This window comes from Crinia signifera, chromosome 2, assembly GCF_055691185.1.
Source record: "Crinia signifera chromosome 2, ASM5569118v1, whole genome shotgun sequence".
Taxonomy (NCBI): Eukaryota; Metazoa; Chordata; class Amphibia; order Anura; family Myobatrachidae; genus Crinia; species Crinia signifera.
This window is the reverse complement of record NC_139218.1, coordinates 6,101,778-6,125,188: the sequence shown is the minus strand read 5'-3', so window position 1 is coordinate 6,125,188 and position 23,411 is coordinate 6,101,778. Positions and strand designations below refer to the sequence as shown.

At 55.1% G+C, this 23,411-nt stretch overlaps 1 protein-coding gene across 2 annotated transcripts; it reads right to left on the bottom strand.

The window, feature by feature from the left end:
- Positions 1 to 1,765: 1,765 nt before the first annotated feature.
- On the bottom strand, positions 1,766 to 21,890 carry PLA1A (phospholipase A1 member A). 2 transcript variants are annotated; one of them, XM_083171490.1, is made up of 11 exons: positions 21,497 to 21,884; positions 16,283 to 16,481; positions 15,946 to 16,123; positions 15,614 to 15,722; positions 15,008 to 15,109; positions 14,703 to 14,792; positions 13,621 to 13,788; positions 10,799 to 10,981; positions 10,425 to 10,536; positions 5,291 to 5,452; positions 1,766 to 3,855 (listed from the first exon to the last, which is right to left on the bottom strand). In XM_083171490.1, the coding sequence occupies exons 1-11, from the start codon at positions 21,564 to 21,566 to the stop codon at positions 3,762 to 3,764; spliced, it is 1,467 nt and encodes a 488-aa protein (XP_083027616.1). In that variant the 5' UTR covers positions 21,567 to 21,884; the 3' UTR covers positions 1,766 to 3,761. The 2 variants fall into 2 exon arrangements, 1 of the variants encoding a protein (XP_083027616.1); XR_014470225.1 differs by lacking the exon at positions 1,766 to 3,855 and having other exon boundaries at positions 5,321 to 5,452; positions 10,338 to 10,536; positions 21,497 to 21,890.
- Positions 21,891 to 23,411: the final 1,521 nt, after the last annotated feature.

The window sequence follows — 23,411 nt, the reverse complement described above, 5'->3', positions numbered from 1 at the left end:
TGGGCATTCGCTTGCCTCACAGTCGGCATTAAATGGCTCGCTATGCAGCGATTTAACGCTGCTTATCGAGTCAGCCTGAATCAGGCCCCAGATGTGCTTAGCGAACTGACCTGAATCACCCCTATATACCAATGTCCGGTATAAACCTTATTTCCTGATTCCGGATAATCGATAGGGATTTATTACTAAATTGTAGCAAACATACAGGTAACACAACATAAGGGACATCCACCAGCGGGTACAATCCTGGGTATGGGGCAGTAGGTCGATCGTCAACACATTTACGCATGAAAAAGGTCGACATGAATTAGGTCGAGATGGTCAATGGATTGACATGACGTTTTTGTTGTGTATGTCGGTCATAGACACCGTATAAGTGTACCGCGGCCCCTGGCATGGCACGCTGCGCTTGGCACACTGTTATATGCTCCCTCTATGCCCACTGGGATGGTAAAGTATGAACAAAAAAACCATGTCGACTGTTTTCCATGCCAACCTTTTTTTATGCATGGGCCTCTGACTGTCATCCTAATGAGCGCATCCCATAATATCACACAGTAGAAAATCTCTATAATCATCGGCTATCAGACGATGCCACAAGCGATGGCGCGCGCTGCCCGACTACTCCTTATGTCCTGTAATGTCATCTAGTATTAGAGAGATCCTGCCAGGTGGGCTGCAGCAGCGGTCTGGGAGGAGGGGCTGTGACGCAGTGCTGGCGTCAGCCCCTCACTACCGACCATACATCGTGTAGCGGCGCAATGTGCTGCGGGGACACACGCATGTGGAGTCCGGTTCCTGGCTGGCCGGGGATGTGCTGCATTCAGGCCTGGCACCAGGGGGGTCTGGAGTCCCGGACAGGTAGGGGTCCCACCCTTGGCTCCTACTGTCCACAGCTGCTCCAGTGGCCCCATGCTCAGGGAGGACTTCTTATAGCAAGGTCTGCACCTGTGATGTCACACCGGATTATGTCACATACTGTAGGTAACGGTGATTTGGAAATACAGCAAATAAAAGAGCAGTCATTTTGTGTCTGGAATAAACCATGTGGCTATGCAAAGGGCAAAAGATACATGTATATTGTTTCTGTGCAGGGTAAATACTGGCTGCTTTTGCATGTAGCCCACAGCTGCTTTATTTTTATACTGCAATTTAGATTTACGTTTGGACACCACCCACCTAAAGGGCAGTGACGTCTCTTAGGCCGGGATGTATTTAAAAAAAAAACGGTACTTGTTTCCTAGCACGGCCACACCGATTTACATCGGGGTGGTCGTGTCGGAAAAATCGGGTCGATCGCATCGCATGCGATTTGGTCGCATGCGATGCGATCGACGCGACCGACCCGATTTTCGACCCGATTTTTTGATTGAATGAAATGTAAATCGGGTCCCTGGGACCCGATTTTACATTGTATTCAATGTAAAATATTCCCTAGACCCCCAAATTTAACGACGTAAACCCCACCCCACGATAGACGCCAACCCGAAGCGTGGCGAGCGCAGCGAGAACGCGAGGGGTGGCGGTGCGCGTCCTCCGACCTTTTCATTCCCCTACTTTCCACGTCGGCGTGGAGTTGAGAATAGAATAGTGTGGCGAGCGCAGCGAGCCACCGAGCCCGAAGCGTGGCGAGCGCAGCGAGCCCCGCGAGGGGACGTGTATACCTGTGAAGTATTTTATTCTCAACTCCACGCCGACGTGGATAGTAGGGGAATGAAAAGGTCGGAGGACGCGCACCGCCGCCCCTCGCGGGCGCGCTGCGCTCGCCACGCTTCGGGTTGGCGTCTATTGTGGAGTGACGACGGGGACATCTATAATGTGAAATGGGTCATATTGGCCCATTTCACATTTTTCACATTTTTTTAAAGGTGAGATGGACTTAATCAAGTCCATCTCATCTTGTGCCATTATAATGGCACAAGACCGACGCGATCCTTACGATTTCAATGTTAAAAAATATTTTAACATTGAAGCCTATGGGGAAATCGGGGGCATCGCCGGCAAAATGTACCAAAATGTACCTTTGCCGGCAAAATGGACCTGATTTCAAAGGAAATCGGGTCCATCGTGTGGATCGTGTACCTTAACTTAAAGGTACACGATCCACAAGATTGTGGCCGTGCTAGGAAACAAGTAACAAAAAAACTGTGGTAAAAAACACGGTTTCTGGGTTTTTACCACATTTTCAAATGTATCAACACGGGACGCCGCATGTTTAGTGTAAGGCCAGATTTTTGCTGGCATTACCCTATAGAAGCCTGTGGGCCTCTTACCACATCGCCACCCTGCTGTCCGGACCCAGAGGCCGCATCCTCCCTAGCAGCAGGACTTCCCCTTCCGGGTGCAGGGAGGAGGAGCCCAGGTTTCCCTGCAGCAGGAGGCTCCTGGGCATATGAAGGTGAGAGGGACCCGCAGGGACCCTCTCCCCCAGCAGCTTTGCAAAGGGCGGCTCTTTTCTCAAGAGCTGTCCTTTGTGATATTAATCGAATATATGAAGACATTGGGCAGTATTCAATGAGAAAAATTTGCCCTGTTTTATGGCGAATTTGTGCTTTTTTTCGCCTTGGACGGAGCATTTTGCTCTCCAAAAGCGAGCAACCCTATTCAATGTGAAATATTCGCCGTCTTTCTAAGTGATTTTCGCCGTGTCTCTCCATGTAGCAATTCTCCATCTTTTCATGGAGACCTGGAATGTGAACTTTTAAACTAAAAGTTTTTTTTTTTTTTTTTTGGTGTAAAAAAAAATCAGGATTTTTTTTCTGTGAAGGGGCATGTTATTTTTATTCATGTGCTTATAGCACATGAATATATATTTAATTTAAAAAAATATATTTTTTTAATTTTTTTTTTTTTTTTTACACAGAGCAGCCAGCAGGGGGCCGGGAGCCGCTCATTAGATATTCATATATTCACTGCATCCGATCATTACATATGCACGATCGGGTGCAGTGAATACTGGGTCCCCCGCTGGCTATAGGGGGGGGCAGCTTGTGCTGCCTGGGTCCCGGGGAGCCCCCTCCCCTCCACATATGTTCTGGGGCAGCCAGGGAGACTTTAATCTCCCTGGCTGCCACCGTCCCACGGCTCCCTGCCAGCTCCCTGCCACGGACGCTCGTCCGCTGCAGGGGTTAAGACTCGCCGCGAGTGGCGGCGAGTCTTAACCACATTGAATAGAGCGAGCAGGAGTGGCAGCGAGCCCTCCGGAACACGGCGAGTGCATGGCGAGAGAAAAAATCTCTCGCCATGCACGGCGAATTTTTCACATTGAATACTGCCCAATGTCTTACAACCAGAAAAGGGGTGTGTGGTTTAACAGGAGGGGGCGTGTCTTAGCATCCTGACCCCTGTTTCCATCACTTCTTGGGTCCGGGAGATGCGCGCTGCCTCAGCGGAGATCTGTGGCTGCAGTGTTAGTCCAATGTCAGGCATTTTGTTGTCACCGCTCGTTGGCTGATACCCAGGTGCGGGCTGGTCTCAGACAGGGCAGCTCTCCGAAGACGCCGGCGGTTGACTAGGCCACGCCCCCAAACAATGTTCCCAGTATGACAGTAACTGACACAGTGGTTACTTGGGTGCAGCAATGTGTATAACCCTGGTCCGTGTCCAGCAATGTTCTGTCCTGTAAGTTACGGTTTTTTTCTGTGCTCTGTTGGGCGCTGCCGATCCCTTGTGGCGCCATATAAATAACGAATAATAATAATAATCTCTTGGCCCAGAGAGACGTATACGAGCCCTTCTGGCTGACCGAGAGACTTCTTTGACTATTGGCAGACATCTTGCTTTACGTCCGCTACCCTGAGGCTCTGGCTGCTGTGATCAGAGAACGCTACATCAGGAAAACAGATCAGATCACGTCTGTGGGAGACACAAAGGAATAACAGTCAGTACGATTCCAACCAGAGACCGGGTCTATGTGGAGTTTGTATGTTCTCTTTATGTATCTGTGGATTTCCTATGGGTACTCTGAGTAGGTTATTGGTATGTGGGTGTGTCTGCGTGCAGCTAACAGAAAATGGCTGCTCCTTTAGCAGGCTACGAGAAGATGGCATTCCATGGGGCTGGATAGTGGAGAAATGGGCGAGGTTATCGGGGATGGGAGTGGGGGATCTATCAGGACTCAGAGCATAGTACTGGGCAGCACCGGGTACGCAGTAGTACGGGGCAGCACCGGGCACAGCATAGTACTGGGCAGCACCGAGCACACTGTAGTACTGGGCAGCACCGGGTACGCAGTAGTACGGGGCAGCACCGGGCACACTGTAGTACTGGGCAGCACCGGGCACAGCATAGTACTGGGCAGCACCGAGCACACTGTAGTACTGGGCAGCACCGGGTACGCAGTAGTACGGGGCAGCACCGGGCACGCAGTAGTACGGGGCAGCACCGGGCACGCAGTAGTACGGGGCAGCACCGGGCACAGCATAGTACTGGGCAGCACCGGGCACACTGTAGTACTGGGCAGCACCGGGCACGCTGTAGTACTGGGCAGCACCGGGAATGCTGTAGTACTGGGCAGCACCGGGCATGCTGTAGTACTGGGAAGCACCGGGCACGCAGTAGTACGGGGCAGCACCAGGCACGCAGTAGTATGGGGCAGCACCAGGCACGCTGTAGTACTGGGCAGCACCGGGCACTGCCTACCTATCACCCGGAACCCATATAGACCAGTATCTTGTCTAATCTCACAAATAACAGCTAAGTCCGACCCTAATTACACCTCTGTGTATAATGGGCGACCTGGGTTTAACCCTTCTTATAACCCGGGTTGAACTGCTGGGTTGGTGGACTTGGGTTATTCAGTTTGGTGCTTTCACAGCGCACCTCGACCCAGGAGGACCAGGCAATAACCCGGGTTATTAGTGCAATGTGAAAGGGGCATCAGGGACTCGCTGTTGTTCTGCCCCGATTATCTGGCAATGCCAGTATGATCATACTGTGTTATACTATTAACATGTATTATGTCAGACACATTGGGCCTGATTCAGAGCTGCATTTACAGTGACCCCGGGTTCAGCTGACTCTCCACTGGTGGTGTGTGTGTACTATGGGGCTATTCAGACCTGATCGCTCCTCTGCTGATTACAGAGCCCTAGGATCAGATGTACGCCGCCCCATCACAGTGACATCCCACTCCGTGTAATCCTGCGATTGGCTTAGCACAGCGTGCAACATTTAGCTGGTCCGGTGATTAGCTGCAAATCACGCAGTATTGCCGCAGTCGCACCCACTTTGTGTGGTTCCCTGAATAAGCCCCTAATATACCACAATAATATCACATACGGCTTCCTACCTGACCACGGGCAGTTGTCCTACACAAAGAGTCCCGCTGAATTCTGGCGCTCTCCTCCAAAATCGGGAAATTGTGCTGGATACTTTAACAGTGACAGAGTCAATGTGGCACAAAGGGTCCCCGTGGGCAACCAGACTGCGGCCCCTCGTCATCTGCTTGGGACTGGAAGGAAAACAGTTAAAGGACGGTTATTACAGGAGTGTCAGCGTAACATGATAACAAGATAAACAACAAAACCTGCGCCATTGTACTGCAGGGGGCGGGAAATAACACAGAATGCATCAGCTCACAGGGGGGCTAGGGGGAGACGGAGGAGAGAGCTGAGCTAGGGGGAGACGGAGGAGAGAGCTGGGCTAGGGGGAGACGGAGGAGAGAGCTGGGCTAGGGGGAGACGGAGGAGAGAGCGGGGCCGGGGGGAGACGGAGGAGAGAGAGTGGCAAGGGGAAGACTGAGGAGAGAGCGGGGCCAGGGGGAGACGGAGGAGAGAGCTGGGCTAGGGGGAGACGGAGGAGAGAGCGGGGCCGGGGGGAGACAGAGTAGAGAGCGGGGCCGGGGGGAGACAGAGGAGAGAGCGGGGCCGGGGGGAGACAGAGGAGAGAGCGGGGCCGGGGGGAGACAGAGGAGAGAGCGGGGCCGGGGGGAGACGGAGGAGAGAGCGGGGCCGGGGGGAGACGGAGGAGAGAGCGGGGCCGGGGGGAGAAAGAGGAGAGAGCGGGGCCGGGGGGAGACGGAGGAGAGAGCGGGGTCGGGGGGAGACGGAGGAGAGAGCGGGGCCGGGGGGAGACGGAGGAGAGAGCGGGGCCGGGGGGAGACGGAGGAGAGAGCGGGGCCGGGGGAAGACGGAGAAGAGAGCGGGGCCGGGGGGGAGACGGAGGAGAGAGCGGGCCGGGGGGGAGACGGAGGAGAGAGCGGGGCCAGGGGGAGACTGAGGAGAGAGAGTGGCAAGGGGAAGACTGAGGAGAGAGCGGGGCCGGGGGGAGACGGAAAAGAGCGGCTAGGGGAAGACGGAGGAGAGTGCAGGGCTAGGGGGAGACGGAGGAGAGAGAGCGGCTAGGGGGAGACGGAGGAGAGTGCATGGCTAGGGGGAGACGGAGGAGAGAGAGTGGCTAGGGGGAGACGGAGGAGAGAGCTGGGCTAGGGGGAGACGGAGGAGAGAGCTGGGCTAGGGGGAGACGGAGGAGAGAGAGTGGCTAGGGGGAGACGGAGGAGAGAGCGGGGGGGAGACGGAGGAGAGAGCGGGGCCGGGGGTGAAGACGGAGGAGAGAGCGGGGCCGGGGGTGAAGACGGAGGAGAGAGCTGGGCTAGGGGGAGACGGAGGAGAGAGAGTGGCTAGGGGGAGACGGAGGAGAGAGCTGGGCTAGGGAGACGGAGGAGAGAGCTGGGCTAGGGGGAGACGGAGGAGAGAGAGTGGCTAGGGGGAGACGGAGAAGAGAGCGGGCCGGGGGGAGACGGAGGAGAGAGCGGGCCGGGGGGAGACGGAGGAGAGAGCGGGGCCGGGGGGAGACAGAGGAGAGAGCGGGGCCGGGGGGAGACAGAGGAGAGAGCGGGGCCGGGGGGAGACAGAGGAGAGAGCGGGGCCGGGGGGAGATAGAGGAGAGAGCGGGGCCGGGGGGAGACGGAGGAGAGAGCGGGGCCGGGGGAGACGGAGGAGAGAGCGGGGCCGGGGGGAGACGGAGGAGAGAGCGGGGCCGGGGGGAGACGGAGGAGAGAGCGGGGCCGGGGGGAGACTGAGGAGAGAGCGGGGCCGGGGGGAGACGGAGGAGAGATCGGGGCCGGGGGGAGACGGAGGAGAGAGCGGGGCCGGGGGGAGACGGAGGAGAGAGCGGGGCCGGGGGGAGATGGAGGAGAGAGCGGGGCCGGGGGAAGACGGAGAAGAGAGCGGGGCCGGGGGGGAGACGGAGAAGAGAGCGGGGCCGGGGGGGAGACGGAGGAGAGAGCGGGCCGGGGGAGAGACGGAGGAGAGAGCGGGGCCAGGGGGAGACTGAGGAGAGAGAGTGGCAAGGGGAAGACTGAGGAGAGAGCGGGGCCGGGGGGAGACGGAAAAGAGCGGCTAGGGGAAGACGGAGGAGAGTGCAGGGCTAGGGGGAGACGGAGGAGAGAGAGCGGCTAGGGGGAGACGGAGGAGAGTGCATGGCTAGGGGGAGACGGAGGAGAGAGAGTGGCTAGGGGGAGACGGAGGAGAGAACTGGGCTAGGGGGAGACGGAGGAGAGAGCTGGGCTAGGGGGAGACGGAGGAGAGAGAGTGGCTAGGGGGAGACGGAGGAGAGAGCGGGGGGGAGACGGAGGAGAGAGCGGGGCCGGGGGGAGACGGAGGAGAGAGCGGGGCCGGGGGGAGACGGAGGAGAGAGCGGGGCCGGGGGGAGACGGAGGAGAGAGCGGGGCCGGGGGGAGACGGAGGAGAGAGTGGGGCCGGGGGGAGACGGAGAAGAGAGCGGGGCCGGGGGGGGAGACGGAGGAGAGAGCGGGGCCGGGGGGGAGACGGAGGAGAGAGCGGGGCCGGGGGGGAGACGGAGGAGAGAGCGGGGCCGGGGGGGAGACGGAGGAGAGAGCGGGGCCAGGGGGAGACTGAGGAGAGAGAGTGGCAAGGGGAAGACTGAGGAGAGAGCGGGGCCGGGGGGAAACGGAAAAGAGAGCGGCTAGGGGAAGCCGGAGGAGAGAGCTGGGCTAGGGGGAGACGGAGGAGAGAGAGTGGCTAGGGGAAGACTGAGGAGAGCGGGGCCGGGGGGAGACGGAGGAGAGAGCTGGGCTAGGGGAAGACTGAGGAGAGAGCGAGGCCGGAGGGAGACGGAGGAGAGAGCGGGGCCGGGGGGAGACGGAGGAGAGAGTGGGGCCGGGGGGAGACGGAGGAGAGAGCGGGGCCGGGGGGAGACGGAGGAGAGAGCGGGGCCGGGGGGAGACGGAGGAGAGAGCGGGGCCGGGGGGAGACGGAGGAGAGAGCGGGGCCGGGGGGAGACGGAGGAGAGAGCGGGGCCGGGGGGAGACGGAGGAGAGAGCGGGGCCGGGGGGAGACGGAGGAGAGAGCGGGGCCGGGGGGAGACGGAGAAGAGAGCGGGGCCGGGGGGGAGACGGAGGAGAGAGCGGGGCCGGGGGGGAGACGGAGGAGAGAGCGGGGCCAGGGGGAGACTGAGGAGAGAGAGTGGCAAGGGGAAGACTGAGGAGAGAGCGGGGCCGGGGGGAAACGGAAAAGAGAGCGGCTAGGGGAAGCCGGAGGAGAGAGCTGGGCTAGGGGGAGACGGAGGAGAGAGAGTGGCTAGGGGAAGACTGAGGAGAGCGGGGCCGGGGGGAGACGGAGGAGAGAGCTGGGCTAGGGGAAGACTGAGGAGAGAGCGAGGCCGGGGGGAGACGGAGGAGAGAGCGGGGCCGGGGGAGACGGAGGAGAGAGCGGGGCCGGGTGGAGACGGAGGAGAGAGCGGGGCCGGGGGAGAGGCGGAGGAGAGAGCGGGGCCGGGGGAGAGACGGAGGAGAGAGCGGGGCCGGGGGGGAGACGGAGGAGAGAGCGGGGCCGGGGGGGAGACGGAGGAGAGAGCGGGCCGGGGGGGGAGACGGAGGAGAGAGCGGGGCCGGGGGGGAGACGGAGGAGAGAGCGGGGCCGGGGGGGGGGAGACGGAGGAGAGAGCGGGGCCAGGGGGAGACGGAGGAGAGAGAGGGGCTAGGAGGAGACGGAAGAGAGAGCGGGGCTAGGGGGAGACGAAGGAGAGAGCAGGGCCTGTAGGAGACAGAGGAGAGAGCAGAGACAGTAGGAGACAGAGGAGAGAGCAGGGCTAGTTGGAGAAAGATCTGATCACATGGCTAATAGGATTAAAAGATGTGATCACAGGGCTAATAGGATAAAGAGATGTGATCACAATGCTGGTTGGGGAAAGAGAACTGATCACAGGGCTAGTAGGAGAAAGAGATCTGATTACAGGGCTAGTAGGAGGAAGAGATCTGATCACAGGGCTAGTAGGAGGAAGAGATCTGATCACAGGGCTAGTAGGAGGAAGAGATCTGATCACAGGGCTAGTAGGAGAAAGATCTGATCACAGGGCTAGTAGGAGGAAGAGATCTGATCACAGGGCTAGTGGGAGAAAGATGTGATCACAGGGCTAGTAGGAGAAAGAGATCTGATCACATGGCTAGTAGGAGAAAGAGATGGGATCACAGGGCTAGTACAAGAAAGAGATGTGATCACAGGGCTAGTAGGAGGAAGAGATGTGATCACAGGGCTAGTAGGAGGAAGAGATGTGATCACAGGGCTAGTAGGAGGAAGAGATGTGATCACAGGGCTAGTAGGAGGAAGAGATGTGATCACAGGGCTAGTAGGAGGAAGAGATCTAATCACAGGGCTAGTAGAAGGAAGAGATCTGATCACAGGGCTAGTAGGAGGAAGAAATCTTATTACAGGGCTAGTAGGAGGAAGATATGTGATCACAGGGCTAGTAGGAGGAAGAGATGTGATCACAGGGCTAGTAGGAGGAAGAGATGTGATCACAGGGCTAGTAGGAGGAAGAGATCTGATCACAGGGCTAGTAGGAGGAAGAAATCTGATTACAGGGCTAGTAGGAGGAAGAGATCTGATCACAGGGCTAGTAGGAGGAAGAAATCTGATTACAGGGCTAGTAGGAGGAAGAGATGTGATCACAGGGCTAGTAGGAGGAAGAGATGTGATCACAGGGCTAGTAGGAGGAAGAGATGTGATCACAGGGCTAGTAGGAGGAAGAGATCTGATCACAGGGCTAGTAGGAGGAAGAAATCTGATTACAGGGCTAGTAGGAGAAAGAGATCTGATCACAGGGCTAGTAGGAGGAAGAAATCTTATTACAGGGCTAGTAGGAGGAAGAGATGTGATCACAGGGCTAGTAGGAGGAAGAGATGTGATCACAGGGCTAGTAGGAGGAAGAGATCTGATCACAGGGCTAGTAGGAGGAAGAAATCTGATTACAGGGCTAGTAGGAGAAAGAGATCTGATCACAGGGCTAGTAGGAGGAAGAGAGCCAGATCTCCTTTTTCAAGTACTTTTATAACCTGATAGCAACTATCTAGTTGCTTCTATGGAGAACGTCTCCACCTGGTGTGTTTAGAATGCTTGATACCCCCTGTTATAAGACCAGACACACAGAGAGGTGGCGGCTGGCAATGGTGACGGAACCCTCACACTGTAATCTTGGATTTGGTGATGCCGGATTCTGTACTATGCAGCTGTATCTCAATGGTGACGCTGTTGTCCCTCACCGCGGCCAGTGTGAACTCCAGCAAGATGTGGTGAGCTGTAATACAAAGTTATACGGTCTTATACAAAGCCTGATCACAATGCCATCTGAGCGTTGCTATTGGCGATGTCACACAAACACTCTAGGAGCAGGGTGCGGGGCCATATGTTATATTAGATGGACCTCAGTAGTATATGTGGACAACCTCGCTCCTAGCTGCCACGTTACAGGCTGCACCAGAAGCTGATTGGCTGGTACTTTATCTCTCTCCAGGTCTAAGTACATATATCACCATACTGATGGCCAGACCTGCACTCACCACAGTACGGCTCCATTTTCGTGGTCAGTATGAAATACTGCGCTTCCTGGGGGCCATCTGCCGCCATTTGGTCGGTCGCATTGGTGAAATATTCCGCCTCGTAGTCGGTGATGTTCTCCATCGCAGGAGTGTACTTGGGGAGTACAATGTCTCCCCCTGTACTAATCGGCGTTCTCTTCACTCCTGCCCCAGACACGCACACAGCAAATCCACAGACAGGAGAAGAAACAGACGGAACGTTTAGGGAAATCCAAACTGCGTCACAGTTATGTGCAGATTAAACAGAAATACTTCAATACTTAGTGCGCACACGTATGACCAGCATGTAGCATGTGCATCATAAGCCCTACGGCTGCATAGGTGCATGGCCGCACCTTTAACAGGGAGCAACCAGAGCTCATGCATGTGCACTAACACTACTGAGTCACACCTGTGCACCAGCACTACCGAGTCACACCTGTGCACCAGCACTACCGAATCACACCTGTGCACCAGCACTACCGAGTCACACCTGTGCACCAGCACTACCGAGTCACACCTGTGCACCAGCACTACCGAGTCACACCTGTGCACCAGCACTACCGAGTCACACCTGTGCACCAGCACTACCGAGTCACACCTGTGCACCAGCACTACCGAGTCACACCTGTGCACCAGCACTACCGAGTCACACCTGTGCACCAGCACTGCCGAGTCACACGCGTGCGCCAACACTGCCGAGTCACACGCGTGCGCCAACACTGCCGAGTCACACGCGTGCGCCAACACTGCCGTGCCACACGCGTGCGCCAACACTGCCGAGTCACACGCGTGCGCCAACACTGCCGTGTCACGCGCGTGCGCCAACACTGCCGAGTCACGCGCGTGCGCCAACACTGCCGAGTCACGCGCGTGCGCCAACACGGCCGAGTCACGCGCGTGCGCCAACACTGCCGAGTCACGCGCGTGCGCCAACACTGCCGAGTCACGCGCGTGCGCCAACACTGCCGAGTCACGCGCGTGCGCCAACACTGCCGAGTCACGCGCGTGCGCCAACACTGCCGAGTCACGCGCGTGCGCCAACACTGCCGAGTCACGCGCGTGCGCCAACACTGCCGAGTCACGCGCGTGCGCCAACACTGCCGAGTCACGCGCGTGCGCCAACACTGCCGAGTCACGCGCGTGCGCCAACACTGCCGAGTCACACGCGTGACCTAACACTACCGACTCACACGTGTGCACTAACACTACCGACTCACACATGTGCACTAACACTACTGAGTCACACATGTGTGAACACTACTGAGTCACACGTGTGCGCCAACACTGCAGAGTCACACGCGTGCGCCAACACTGCAGAGTCACACGCGTGCGCCAACACTGCCGAGTCACACGCGTGCGCCAACACTGCCGAGTCACACGCGTGCGCCAACACTGCCGAGTCACACGTGTGCGCCAACACTGCCGAGTCACACGCGTGACCTAACACTACCGACTCACACGTGTGCATTAACACTACCGACTCACACGTGTGCACTAACACTACCAAGTCACACATGTGTGAACACTACTGAGTCACACGTGTGCGCGAACACTACTGAGTCACACATGTGCGCGAACACTACTGAGTCACACGTGTGCGCGAACACTACTGAGTCACACGTGTGCACTAACACTACTGAGTCACACGTGCGCACTAACACTACTGAGTCACACGTGCGCACTAACACTACTGAGTCACATGTGCGCACTAACACTACTGAGTCACACGTGTGCCCTAACACTACTGAGTCACACGTGTGCCCTAACACTACTGAGTCACACGTGTGCCCTAACACTACTGAGTCACACGTGTGCCCTAACACTACTGAGTCACACGTGTGCCCTAACACTACTGAGTCACATGTGTGCCCTAACACTACTGAGTCACACGTGTGCCCTAACACTACTGAGTCACACGTGTGCCCTAACACTACTGAGTCACACATGTACACAAACACTACTGAGTCACACATTTACACAAACACTACTGAGTCACACGTGTGCCCTTACACTACTGAGTCACACATGTGCACTAACACTACTGAGTCACACCTGTGCGCGAACACTACTGAGTCACACGTGTGCGGGAACACTACTGAGTCACACGTGTGCGCGAACACTACTGAGTCACACGTGTGCCCTAACACTACTGAGTCACACGTGTGCCCTAACACTACTGAGTCACACGTGTGCCCTAACACTACTGAGTCACACGTGTGCCCTAACACTACTGAGTCACACGTGTGCCCTAACACTACTGAGTCACACGTGTACACAAACACTACTGAGTCACACGTGTGCCCTAACACTACTGAGTCACACGTGTGCCCTAACACTACTGAGTCACACGTGTGCCCTAACACTACTGAGTCACACGTGTGCCCTAACACTACTGAGTCACACATGTGCACTAACACTACTGAGTCACACACGTGCACTAACTACTGAGTCACACACGTGCATGAACACTGCTGAGTCACACATGTGCATTAACACTACTGAGTCACACATGTGCACTAACACTGCTGAGTCACACATGTGCACTAACACTATAGATTTATGCATGTGCACTAACACTATAGTCACATGTGTGCACTACTCTACTGAGTCACGCCAGCACAATAACACCACTAAGATGACTCTCCAGTGCTAAATGTTGATGTAGTATGCGCCGCTGTTACACGCGGTGAGGTGCCACGTTTTAAGAATAGAGCCTTGGTAACATTACAATAAGCCACGTATGGCAAAGAATCAGGACTTTCAATGTTAAGTATACATTAGTATAAAGAAGACTGTGGTACCTATACGTGGGCAGAATGATGCCTGGGAGCTCCCACAGTCCACGCACTGACCCGCCCGGAACATCTGGTAGTTGGCGCAAGGAAAACCGATGAACTGGCAGATTCCCTGTACGGCGTTGATGTACACAGCAATGGATCTCATGTGGTCACAGATCACGTATCCATAAACTGCAGAAGGTAATAACGTGGTTAATGTGCACACATCCCACCTCGCTGTAACCAGCCACACGTGACACCATCATCGCTGCAACCAGCCACGCCTGACACCACCCTCGCTGTAACCAGCCACGCCTGACACCACCCTCGCTGTAACCAGCCACGCCTGACACCACCCTCGCTGTAACCAGCCACGCCTGACACCACCCTCGCTGTAACCAGCCACGCCTGACACCACCCTCGCTGTAACCAGCCACGCCTGACACCACCCTCGCTGTAACCAGCCACGCCTGACACCACCCTCGCTGTAACCAGCCACGCCTGACACCACCCTCGCTGTAACCAGCCACGCCTGACACCACCCTCGCTGTAACCAGCCACGCCTGACACCACCCTCGCTGTAACCAGCCACATGTGACACCATCATCGCTGTAACCAGCCACGCCTGACACCACCCTTGCTGTAACCAGCCACGCCTGACACCACCCTCGCTGTAACCAGCCACGCCTGACACCACCCTCGCTGTAACCAGCCACGCCTGACACCACCCTCGCTGTAACCAGCCACGCCTGACACCACCCTCGCTGTAACCAGCCACGCCTGACACCACCCTCGCTGTAACCAGCCACGCCTGACACCATCCTCGCTGTTACCAGCCACACGTGACACCATCCTCGCTGTTACCAGCCACACGTGACACCATCCTCGCTGTTACCAGCCACACGTGGCCTCCTTCTATATGTGTGCCTGAGATTCGCATAGTCCAATACCACATAGAAATAGCACTACTGGTCCCAGGAAGGACCATAGTAGGTCCGTGGCGGTAAGTTTCCCGGTGTGATTACATAGTGACAGACATGTGTGAGGGGCGCTGCTGGGACCACCTTACACGCTCCTGCCATCTCTATAATGGTAATGACACTCACAGTTCCGGAGGGACGTCACACAGCCCGGCTGGTCTCTGCCGCCATTAATGAAGTAATCTACGTGTCCCACCGCGATACGGATGCCAAAGTCTGCGAGAGAGAGATAAGAACAATGTAAGGAATATCCCCACCATACCTGTGGCTGCAGCACGTCCCGGCGTTTGCACTGATGGCACTGCCGTATACTGTACAACCCTTGTGTGCGTTGTGCCTCTGTATATACGGAAGCCATGTTAGTATGGGTGGGCCCATGGTTTACGATCTGCCATCATTATACGGTACCAGGGTAAGTGAGCGGAACGTACTGTCCGTGTCCGTGTGTATGGCCTCCACAAACTCAGCGTCTGCCGGGTCCAGCCTCTCCACAGGGGTGCTCTTTGTGAACTTGTAGCCAGCGGGATCCAGTCCTAAGAGATGGGCAAAATGGAGACACTGGTTACCACCTGCACCAGTAGAACAGCACCCCTAGTGGTCGGGGTATCTGAGGGCAGAATAGTTCAGGACAAGCAATAGAACCTTGGGCGGGATGCTCTTACATCCGGCAACCGCACCCATAATAATCGCATATGCGCTAACATATGCGATTAGTAACACAAAGGACAGCTCTAGTGATAAGCGCTGTCCATTGTGATGCGGAGTGGGGCATGCTGGGAGGGATCCGTGACAGATAATTACATTGCTATTTGCTGCTGAAAATGCTTTAAGAAGTTTTATAAACAATATTATATAACACATCCATCATATATTATCTTACACTTACATACATAAATACTCCATTTAGAATTGCGCATAAAAGCGTTGTGTTTGCGTGATCCGCAGAAGTATGATTAACTACCTTATTCTAATCCGAACGACCTCAAGCGGTAAGTAGCTCCGCCCACTGTCTTCCCTGCTGCATCCGCACAACTTACCGGTGATCCTTCCGATGCGGCCACCGAATAAATGTCCTACGTGACCAGCCACGTGTGCCCCCAGTGAGGCCCCGATCAGGTGGAGAGATTCTGTGGTAGTCCCCAGTTCCTACAAATACACCACAACGGGACCATCAGAGGATGAAGAGATGGAGGAAGAGCGAGACAGAAGGGTGGTGAAACGCGCAGAGTGGGGACGGTAATCAGACAGAACATTTTAATCTGGGGAAACCACACCAGGAAATTGCCACATCCACATAATGTATAAAGAGGCGAGGGACATACAGAGGGGGGCAGGTCGATAGTGTTGGGAAGCAGAAGGGTCCGGTTACCAGAAAACCAGTTATAAGTGCGACAATCTCCAGTCCGAGTTTCGGCACGTTCTCCACAGCTTGGGTATACAGAGCTGTAGAACCGTAAACCCAGTCCACCACCACCACGTTAACAGACCCGGCGCCGAGCAGAGTTTCCACCATGTTGTCCACCCAGGATGGCTTTGTACCCAAAACCCTAGGAGAAGAGGAAAACAAGAATAAGGGGTCTATTCTGTTATGGAGACTTCGGGTCCTGGAAGACCCCCTACTCCGATCTACAAGCACAGTATATAAAGTGTACAAGGGCACGGCCCAGTATTGTGGTTCGATGTACAATGTATACTGGTCGTCTGACCTGAAGCCGTGGATGATGATCTTGGTGCCCAAAGTTGCATTGAATGTTGAATTCTGGATGTTGTTGGGCTTGATGAATTGGCCGCAGGTGGGATTGCTGGGTGTATATAGCAAGAACTGCACATGGAGGTCGTTATTCCGGAAAAATCCTGATGTCTGGAAGCTGGCGCATTTGTCGGTTGAATCAAGTTCTCCAATTACTGTGAAGAGAAAGATCATTAGGCACTGGAGTGGTCCGACTATATGGGAACTGGAGAGGTCCGACTGCCTAGGCACTGGAGAGGTCCAACTACCTGGGCACTGGAGTGGTCCGACTATATGGGAACTGGAGAGGTCCGACTGCCTAGGCACTGGAGAGGTCCAACTACCTGGGCACTGGAGAGGTCCTACTACCTGGGCACTGGAGAGGTCCGACTACCTGGGCACTGGAGAGGTCCGACTACCTGGGCACTGGAGAGGTCCGACTATATGGGAACTGGAGAGGTCCTACTACCTGGGCACTGGAGAGGTCCGACTACCTGGGCACTGGACTGGTCCGACTATATGGGAACTGGAGAGGTCCTACTACCTGGGCACTGGAGAGGTCCGACTACCTGGGCACTGGACTGGTCCGACTATATGGGAACTGGAGAGGTCCTACTACCTAGGCACTGGAGAGGTCCTACTACCTGGGCACTGGAGAGGTCCGAATACCTGGGCACTGGACTGGTCCGACTATATGGGAACTGGAGAGGTCCTACTACCTGGGCACTGGAGAGGTCCGACTACCTGGGCACAGGAGTGGTCCGACTATATGGGAACTGGAGAGGTCCTACTACCTCGGCACTGGAGAGGTCCGACTACCTGGGCACTGGAGTGGTCCGACTATATGGGAACTGGAGAGGTCCGACTGCCTAGGCACTGGAGAGGTCCTACTACCTGGGCACTGGAGAGGTCCTACTACCTGGGCACTGGAGAGGTCAGACTACCTGGGCACTGGAGAGGTCAGACTACCTGGGCACAGGAGAGGTCCTACTACCTGGGCACTGGAGAGGTCCTACTACCTGGGCATTGGAGAGGTCCTACTACCTGGGCACAGGAGAGGTCCTACTACCTGGGCACAGGAAAGGTCCAACTACCTGGGCACAGGAGAGATTCTACTACCTGGGCACAGGAGAGATTCTACTACCTGGGCACAGGAGTGATTTTACTACCTGGGCACAGGAGTGATTTTACTACCTGGGCACAGGAGTGATTCTACTACCTGGGCACAGGAGAGGTCCTACTACCTGGGCACAGGAGAGATCCAACTACATGGGCACAGGAGAGGTCCTACTACCTGGGCACAGAAGAGGTCCTACTACCTGGGCACAGAAGAGGTCCTACTACCTGGGAACAGGAAAGGTCCTAGGCTACTACCTGGGCATAGGAGAGGTCCGACTACCTGGGCACAGAAGAGGTCCAACTACCTGGGCACAGGAGAGGTGCTGGGTATGGATGGGCCTGCTATCTCAGGGACCTACAACGATGACCAGCGGCAACGAGTGTGCTGCAAATACACAGGTGACAGATCATCTGCTCCCATCTCACACATCATACGCCTGTGCCCCATCACACACATCATACCAGACTGTGCCCCATCACACCAGCCTGTGCCCTCATCATGCACATCATACCAGACTGTGCCCCCATCATGCATATTATACCAGCCTGTGTCCCATCATGCACATCACAGCAGCCTGTGTCCCATCGCGCACATCATACCAGCCTGTGTCCCATCGCGCACATTATACCAGCCTGTGTCCCATCACTCACATTATACCAGCCTGTGTCCCATCGCGCACATTATACCAGCCTGTGTCCCATCACTCACATTATACCAGACTGTGCCCCATCACACCAGCCTGTGCCCTCATCATGCACATCATACCAGACTGTGCCCCCATCATGCATATTATACCAGCCTGTGTCCCATCATGCACATCACAGCAGCCTGTGTCCCATCGCGCACATCATACCAGCCTGTGTCCCATCGCGCACATTATACCAGCCTGTGTCCCATCACTCACATTATACCAGCCTGTGTCCCATCGCGCACATTATACCAGCCTGTGTCCCATCACTCACATTATACCAGCCTGTGTCCCATCGCGCACATCATACCAGCCTGTGTCCCATCACGCACATCATACCAGCCTGTGTCCCATCGCGCACATCATACCAGCCTGTGTCCCATCGCGCACATTATACCAGCCTGTGTCCCATCACTCACATTGTACCAGCCTGTGTCCCATCGCGCACATCATACCAGCCTGTGTCCCATCGCGCACATCATACCAGCCTGTGTCCCATCACGCACATCATACCAGCCTGTGTCCCATCGCGCACATCATACCAGCCTGTGTCCCATCACGCACATCATACCAGCCTGTGCCCCATCGCGCACATCATACCAGCCTGTGTCCCATCACACACATTATACCAGTCTGTGTCCCATCGCTCACATTATACCAGCCTGTGTCCCATCACACACATTATACCAGCCTGTGCCCCATCACACACATTATACCAGCCTGTGTCCCATCGCGCACATTATACCAGCCTGTGCCCCATCACACACATTATACCAGCCTGTGTCCCATCGCGCACATCATACCAGCCTGTGTCCCATCGCGCACATTATACCAGCCTGTGCCCCATCACACACATCATACCAGCCTGTGTCCCATCGCGCACATCATACCAGCCTGTGTCCCATCACGCACATTATACCAGCCTGTGTCCCATTGCGCACATTATACCAGCCTGTGTCCCATCACGCACATCATACCAGCCTGTGTCCCATCGCGCACATTATACCAGCCTGTGTCCCATCGCGCACATCATACCAGCCTGTGTCCCATCACGCACATTATACCAGCCTGTGTCCCATCGCGCACATCATACCAGCCTGTGTCCCATCGCGCACATTATACCAGCCTGTGTCCCATCACGCACATTATACTAGCCTGTGTCCCATCACACACATTATACCAGCCTGTGTCCCATCACACACATTATACCAGCCTGTGTCCCATCGCGCACATTATACCAGCCTGTGTCCCATCGTGCACATCATACCAGCCTGTGTCCCATCACACACATTATACCAGCCTGTGTCCCATCACACACATTATACCAGCCTGTGTCCCATCACGCACATCATACCAGCCTGTGTCCCATCACGCACATTATACCAGCCTGTGTCCCATCACACACATTATACCAGCCTGTGTCCCATCGCGCACATTATACCAGCCTGTGTCCCATCGTGCACATCATACTAGCCTGTGTCCCATCACACACATTATACCAGCCTGTGTCCCATCACACACATTATACCAGCCTGTGTCCCATCACGCACATTATACCAGCCTGTGCCCTTATCACATATATTATACCAGCCTGTGCCCCATCGCGCACATTATACCAGCCTGTGTCCTTATCACACACATTATACCAGCCTGTGTCCCATCGTGCACATCATACTAGCCTGTGTCCCATCGCGCACATTATACCAGCCTGTGTCCTTATCACACACATTATACCAGCCTGTGTCCCATCGTGCACATCATACTAGCCTGTGTCCCATCACGCACATTATACCAGCCTGTGTCCCATCGCGCACATCATACCAGCCTGTGTCCCATCGCGCACATTATACCAGCCTGTGTCCCATCACACACATTATACCAGCCTGTGTCCCATCACACACATTATACCAGCCTGTGTCCCATCGCGCACATTATACCAGCCTGTGTCCCATCGTGCACATCATACTAGCCTGTGTCCCATCACACACATTATACCAGCCTGTGTCCCATCACACACATTATACCAGCCTGTGTCCCATCACACAAATTATACCAGCCTGTGTCCCATCACACACATTATACCAGCCTGTGTCCCATCACACACATTATACCAGCCTGTGTCCCATCACGCACATCATACCAGCCTGTGTCCCATCGCGCACATTATACCAGCCTGTGTCCCATCGTGCACATCATACTAGCCTGTGTCCCATCACACACATTATACCAGCCTGTGTCCCATCACGCACATCATACCAGCCTGTGTCCCATCACGCACATTATACCAGCCTGTGTCCCATCACACACATTATACCAGCCTGTGTCCCATCGCGCACATTATACCAGCCTGTGTCCCATCGTGCACATCATACTAGCCTGTGTCCCATCACACAAATTATACCAGCCTGTGTCCCATCACGCACATTATACCAGCCTGTGTCCCATCACACACATTATACCAGCCTGTGTCCCATCGCGCACATTATACCAGCCTGTGTCCCATCGTGCACATCATACTAGCCTGTGTCCCATCACACACATTATACCAGCCTGTGTCCCATCACACACATTATACCAGCCTGTGTCCCATCACGCACATTATACCAGCCTGTGCCCTTATCACATATATTATACCAGCCTGTGCCCCATCGCGCACATTATACCAGCCTGTGTCCTTATCACACACATTATACCAGCCTGTGTCCCATCGTGCACATCATACTAGCCTGTGTCCCATCACGCACATTATACCAGCCTGTGTCCCATCGCGCACATCATACCAGCATGTGTCCCATCACACACATTATACCAGCCTGTGTCCCATCGCACACATTATACCAGCCTGTGCCCCATCACACACATTATACCAGCCTGTGCCCCATCACACACATTATACCAGCCTGTGCCCCATCACACACATTATACCAGCCTGTGCCCCATCACACACATTATACCAGCCTGTGTCCCATCGCGCACATTATACCAGCCTGTGTCCCATCGCGCACATTATACCAGCCTGTGTCCATGGTCCACGGTGTCAATATTAGGGACAGAAACAAGTGAAAACCCCATGTCGGCCTATTGACTGTCGACCTTCCCAATGTTCACCTAATGACCCTGTGTCAACCTAAGGCCTGCCGACTTTCAGTGGTCCACCCAATGTATGTCGACCCTCGTTTTATCGACCCAATGACCCACACTTACCCCGCGACCCCAATCTTTGCCATTGGAAATCTGGGCATGCGCTTCCATCTTATTGTGCCAAACAGCAGAAATATCTGGGCACCGCTGCCCCACTGCGCTTGTGACACTAGATCCCTGGACAAGCTGCCCACACTCTGTGATCTCGCTGCGACCGCGCAGTACGATCGAGGACGACTCACCTGTTGGATTCAGGAAGGTAAGTAGCACGGTCATTAGGACCAGCGAGATCCCTGTGCCGCGTCGTGCCATGATGGCGCTGTGGCGTGATCTATTCGGTGATAATCAGATTACAGGCGGTCCCCACGGCAGCCCTGTCACTGCTGAGCTGGGATTACTGCATTCCCCACCACACTCACAGATCGCTGCATGCAGGGTCTGGCTGCCTGGTTCTAGAGTGGCACAGCAGTCACGGGGTTAATGCTGTCAATCATTACACAGGCCTCTGGTGTGTTTTTTTGGACCCTGGCGTTGATTAAGCAGAGTGAGCCCCCCTCCCCAACTGACAAAGGGCGAGTTGTGTCCCCTCCTCGCTGTGTCACCGAGTGCAGGGCGCACGCACACACACACACAGCCGCAGTGTATCCGTTACACACGTTCTAGTCCTCCGCAGTGACGGAGTCTGTTTGCCCATTTGATGCCCCTGGTCTCGCATTGGCTGCCCACACTTGTAGGGGTGGTGTACCCATATAATGTCATTGTCACAGGGAGAGAGAGAAGTGCCAGCTCTGCTCAGACAACAAGGTCTATTTACTAAGCACTGGAGAGAGATACAGTTTCAGCCAATCAGCTCCTAACTCATTTATAAACACAGGCTGTACAATGGCAGTTAGGGGCAGATTAGCTGCGACTTTATCTTCATTAACCTCAAGGTGCATACACACTGGCCTGTCAGGAATTGTGGTGCCCATCCGCGTCACTTACCCGCACGCTGGTGCATCATGTGATGTCATCTCCATCTTTGGCCGCAGTCCATGGCAGGATGTCCTGTTGTTGTCCTCTCGGGCCTAGCCGGCATCCCACGCTGATCCCATGCTGCATGGGTGCCGCCATGACACCTGAAGTCAGCTCGAGTGTTTGCAACCTATAGTCTACCTGCAAACTCTGGTTCTCTGACCTTTTCACTTGTCACATGATCAAGGTGAGCACAGGTACTTCCTGGTGTGAACCGATGCTGAGGCTTGCAGCCAATCACATGCAAGCAAAGAGGAAATAAGCAAAGCTCCCGGCATTCCAAGTGACCTTGAACAACTATTGTGTTCCCTGTATGTTATGGTGCCCAAGCCAAGGGCGTAACTACCATAGGTGCAAGGGGTGCAGCTGCAATGGGGCCCAGGGCTGAAGGGGGCCCATCTTTGCTGTCTAAGTATATGTTTTACATACATTTATCACCATCAGTTACTTAATAGCGGGCCCTTACATACTTTTGCTATGGGGCCCATGATTATCTAGATACGCCTCTGGCCAAAGCGCTTCCTCTCCAGCACCCACTCTCGTATGTCTCCTGCGATCAGAGCCTCACATCCAGGAGGCTGTTGATTGGCTGAATGTGCGGCGGTACATTTATGAAAAACATATCAAAGGACTGGATGGCCCCCTGATTGGTCTGCCCAGTCTTTTGAAAAATTTTGGGTTAAAATTCTGCTGCCCATCGCTGACTACCACCACATGCCAGCCCTCCTGCACAGCGCTCCGTTACACTGGCACCAGCTCCCAGAAACCGCTGCCCTCACTCCTTCCACCTGATCTGTGAAACTGACAGCCACCGTCCAGCGCACCTGCCGCCCGCCATTCGCATTATGGGGCAGATGTATTAAGCCTTAACAAGAGATAAATCCAAGTGTGATAAGGAGAGATAAACGTCCAGCCAATCACCTGCCAACTGCCATGTTACAGGCTGTGTTTGAAAAAAGTCAGTAAGGAGCTGATTGGCTGGATGTTTGTCTCTCCTTATCACCCTTGCATTTATCTCTTGTTAAGGCTTAATACATCTGCCCCAATGAGCAATCGCAGGTGCCCATGCAATTCGGTAAATATTATGTGCAGCACATAATATCAACGCAGCATTTGACCGGCGGGCTCACACATCACGTCGGG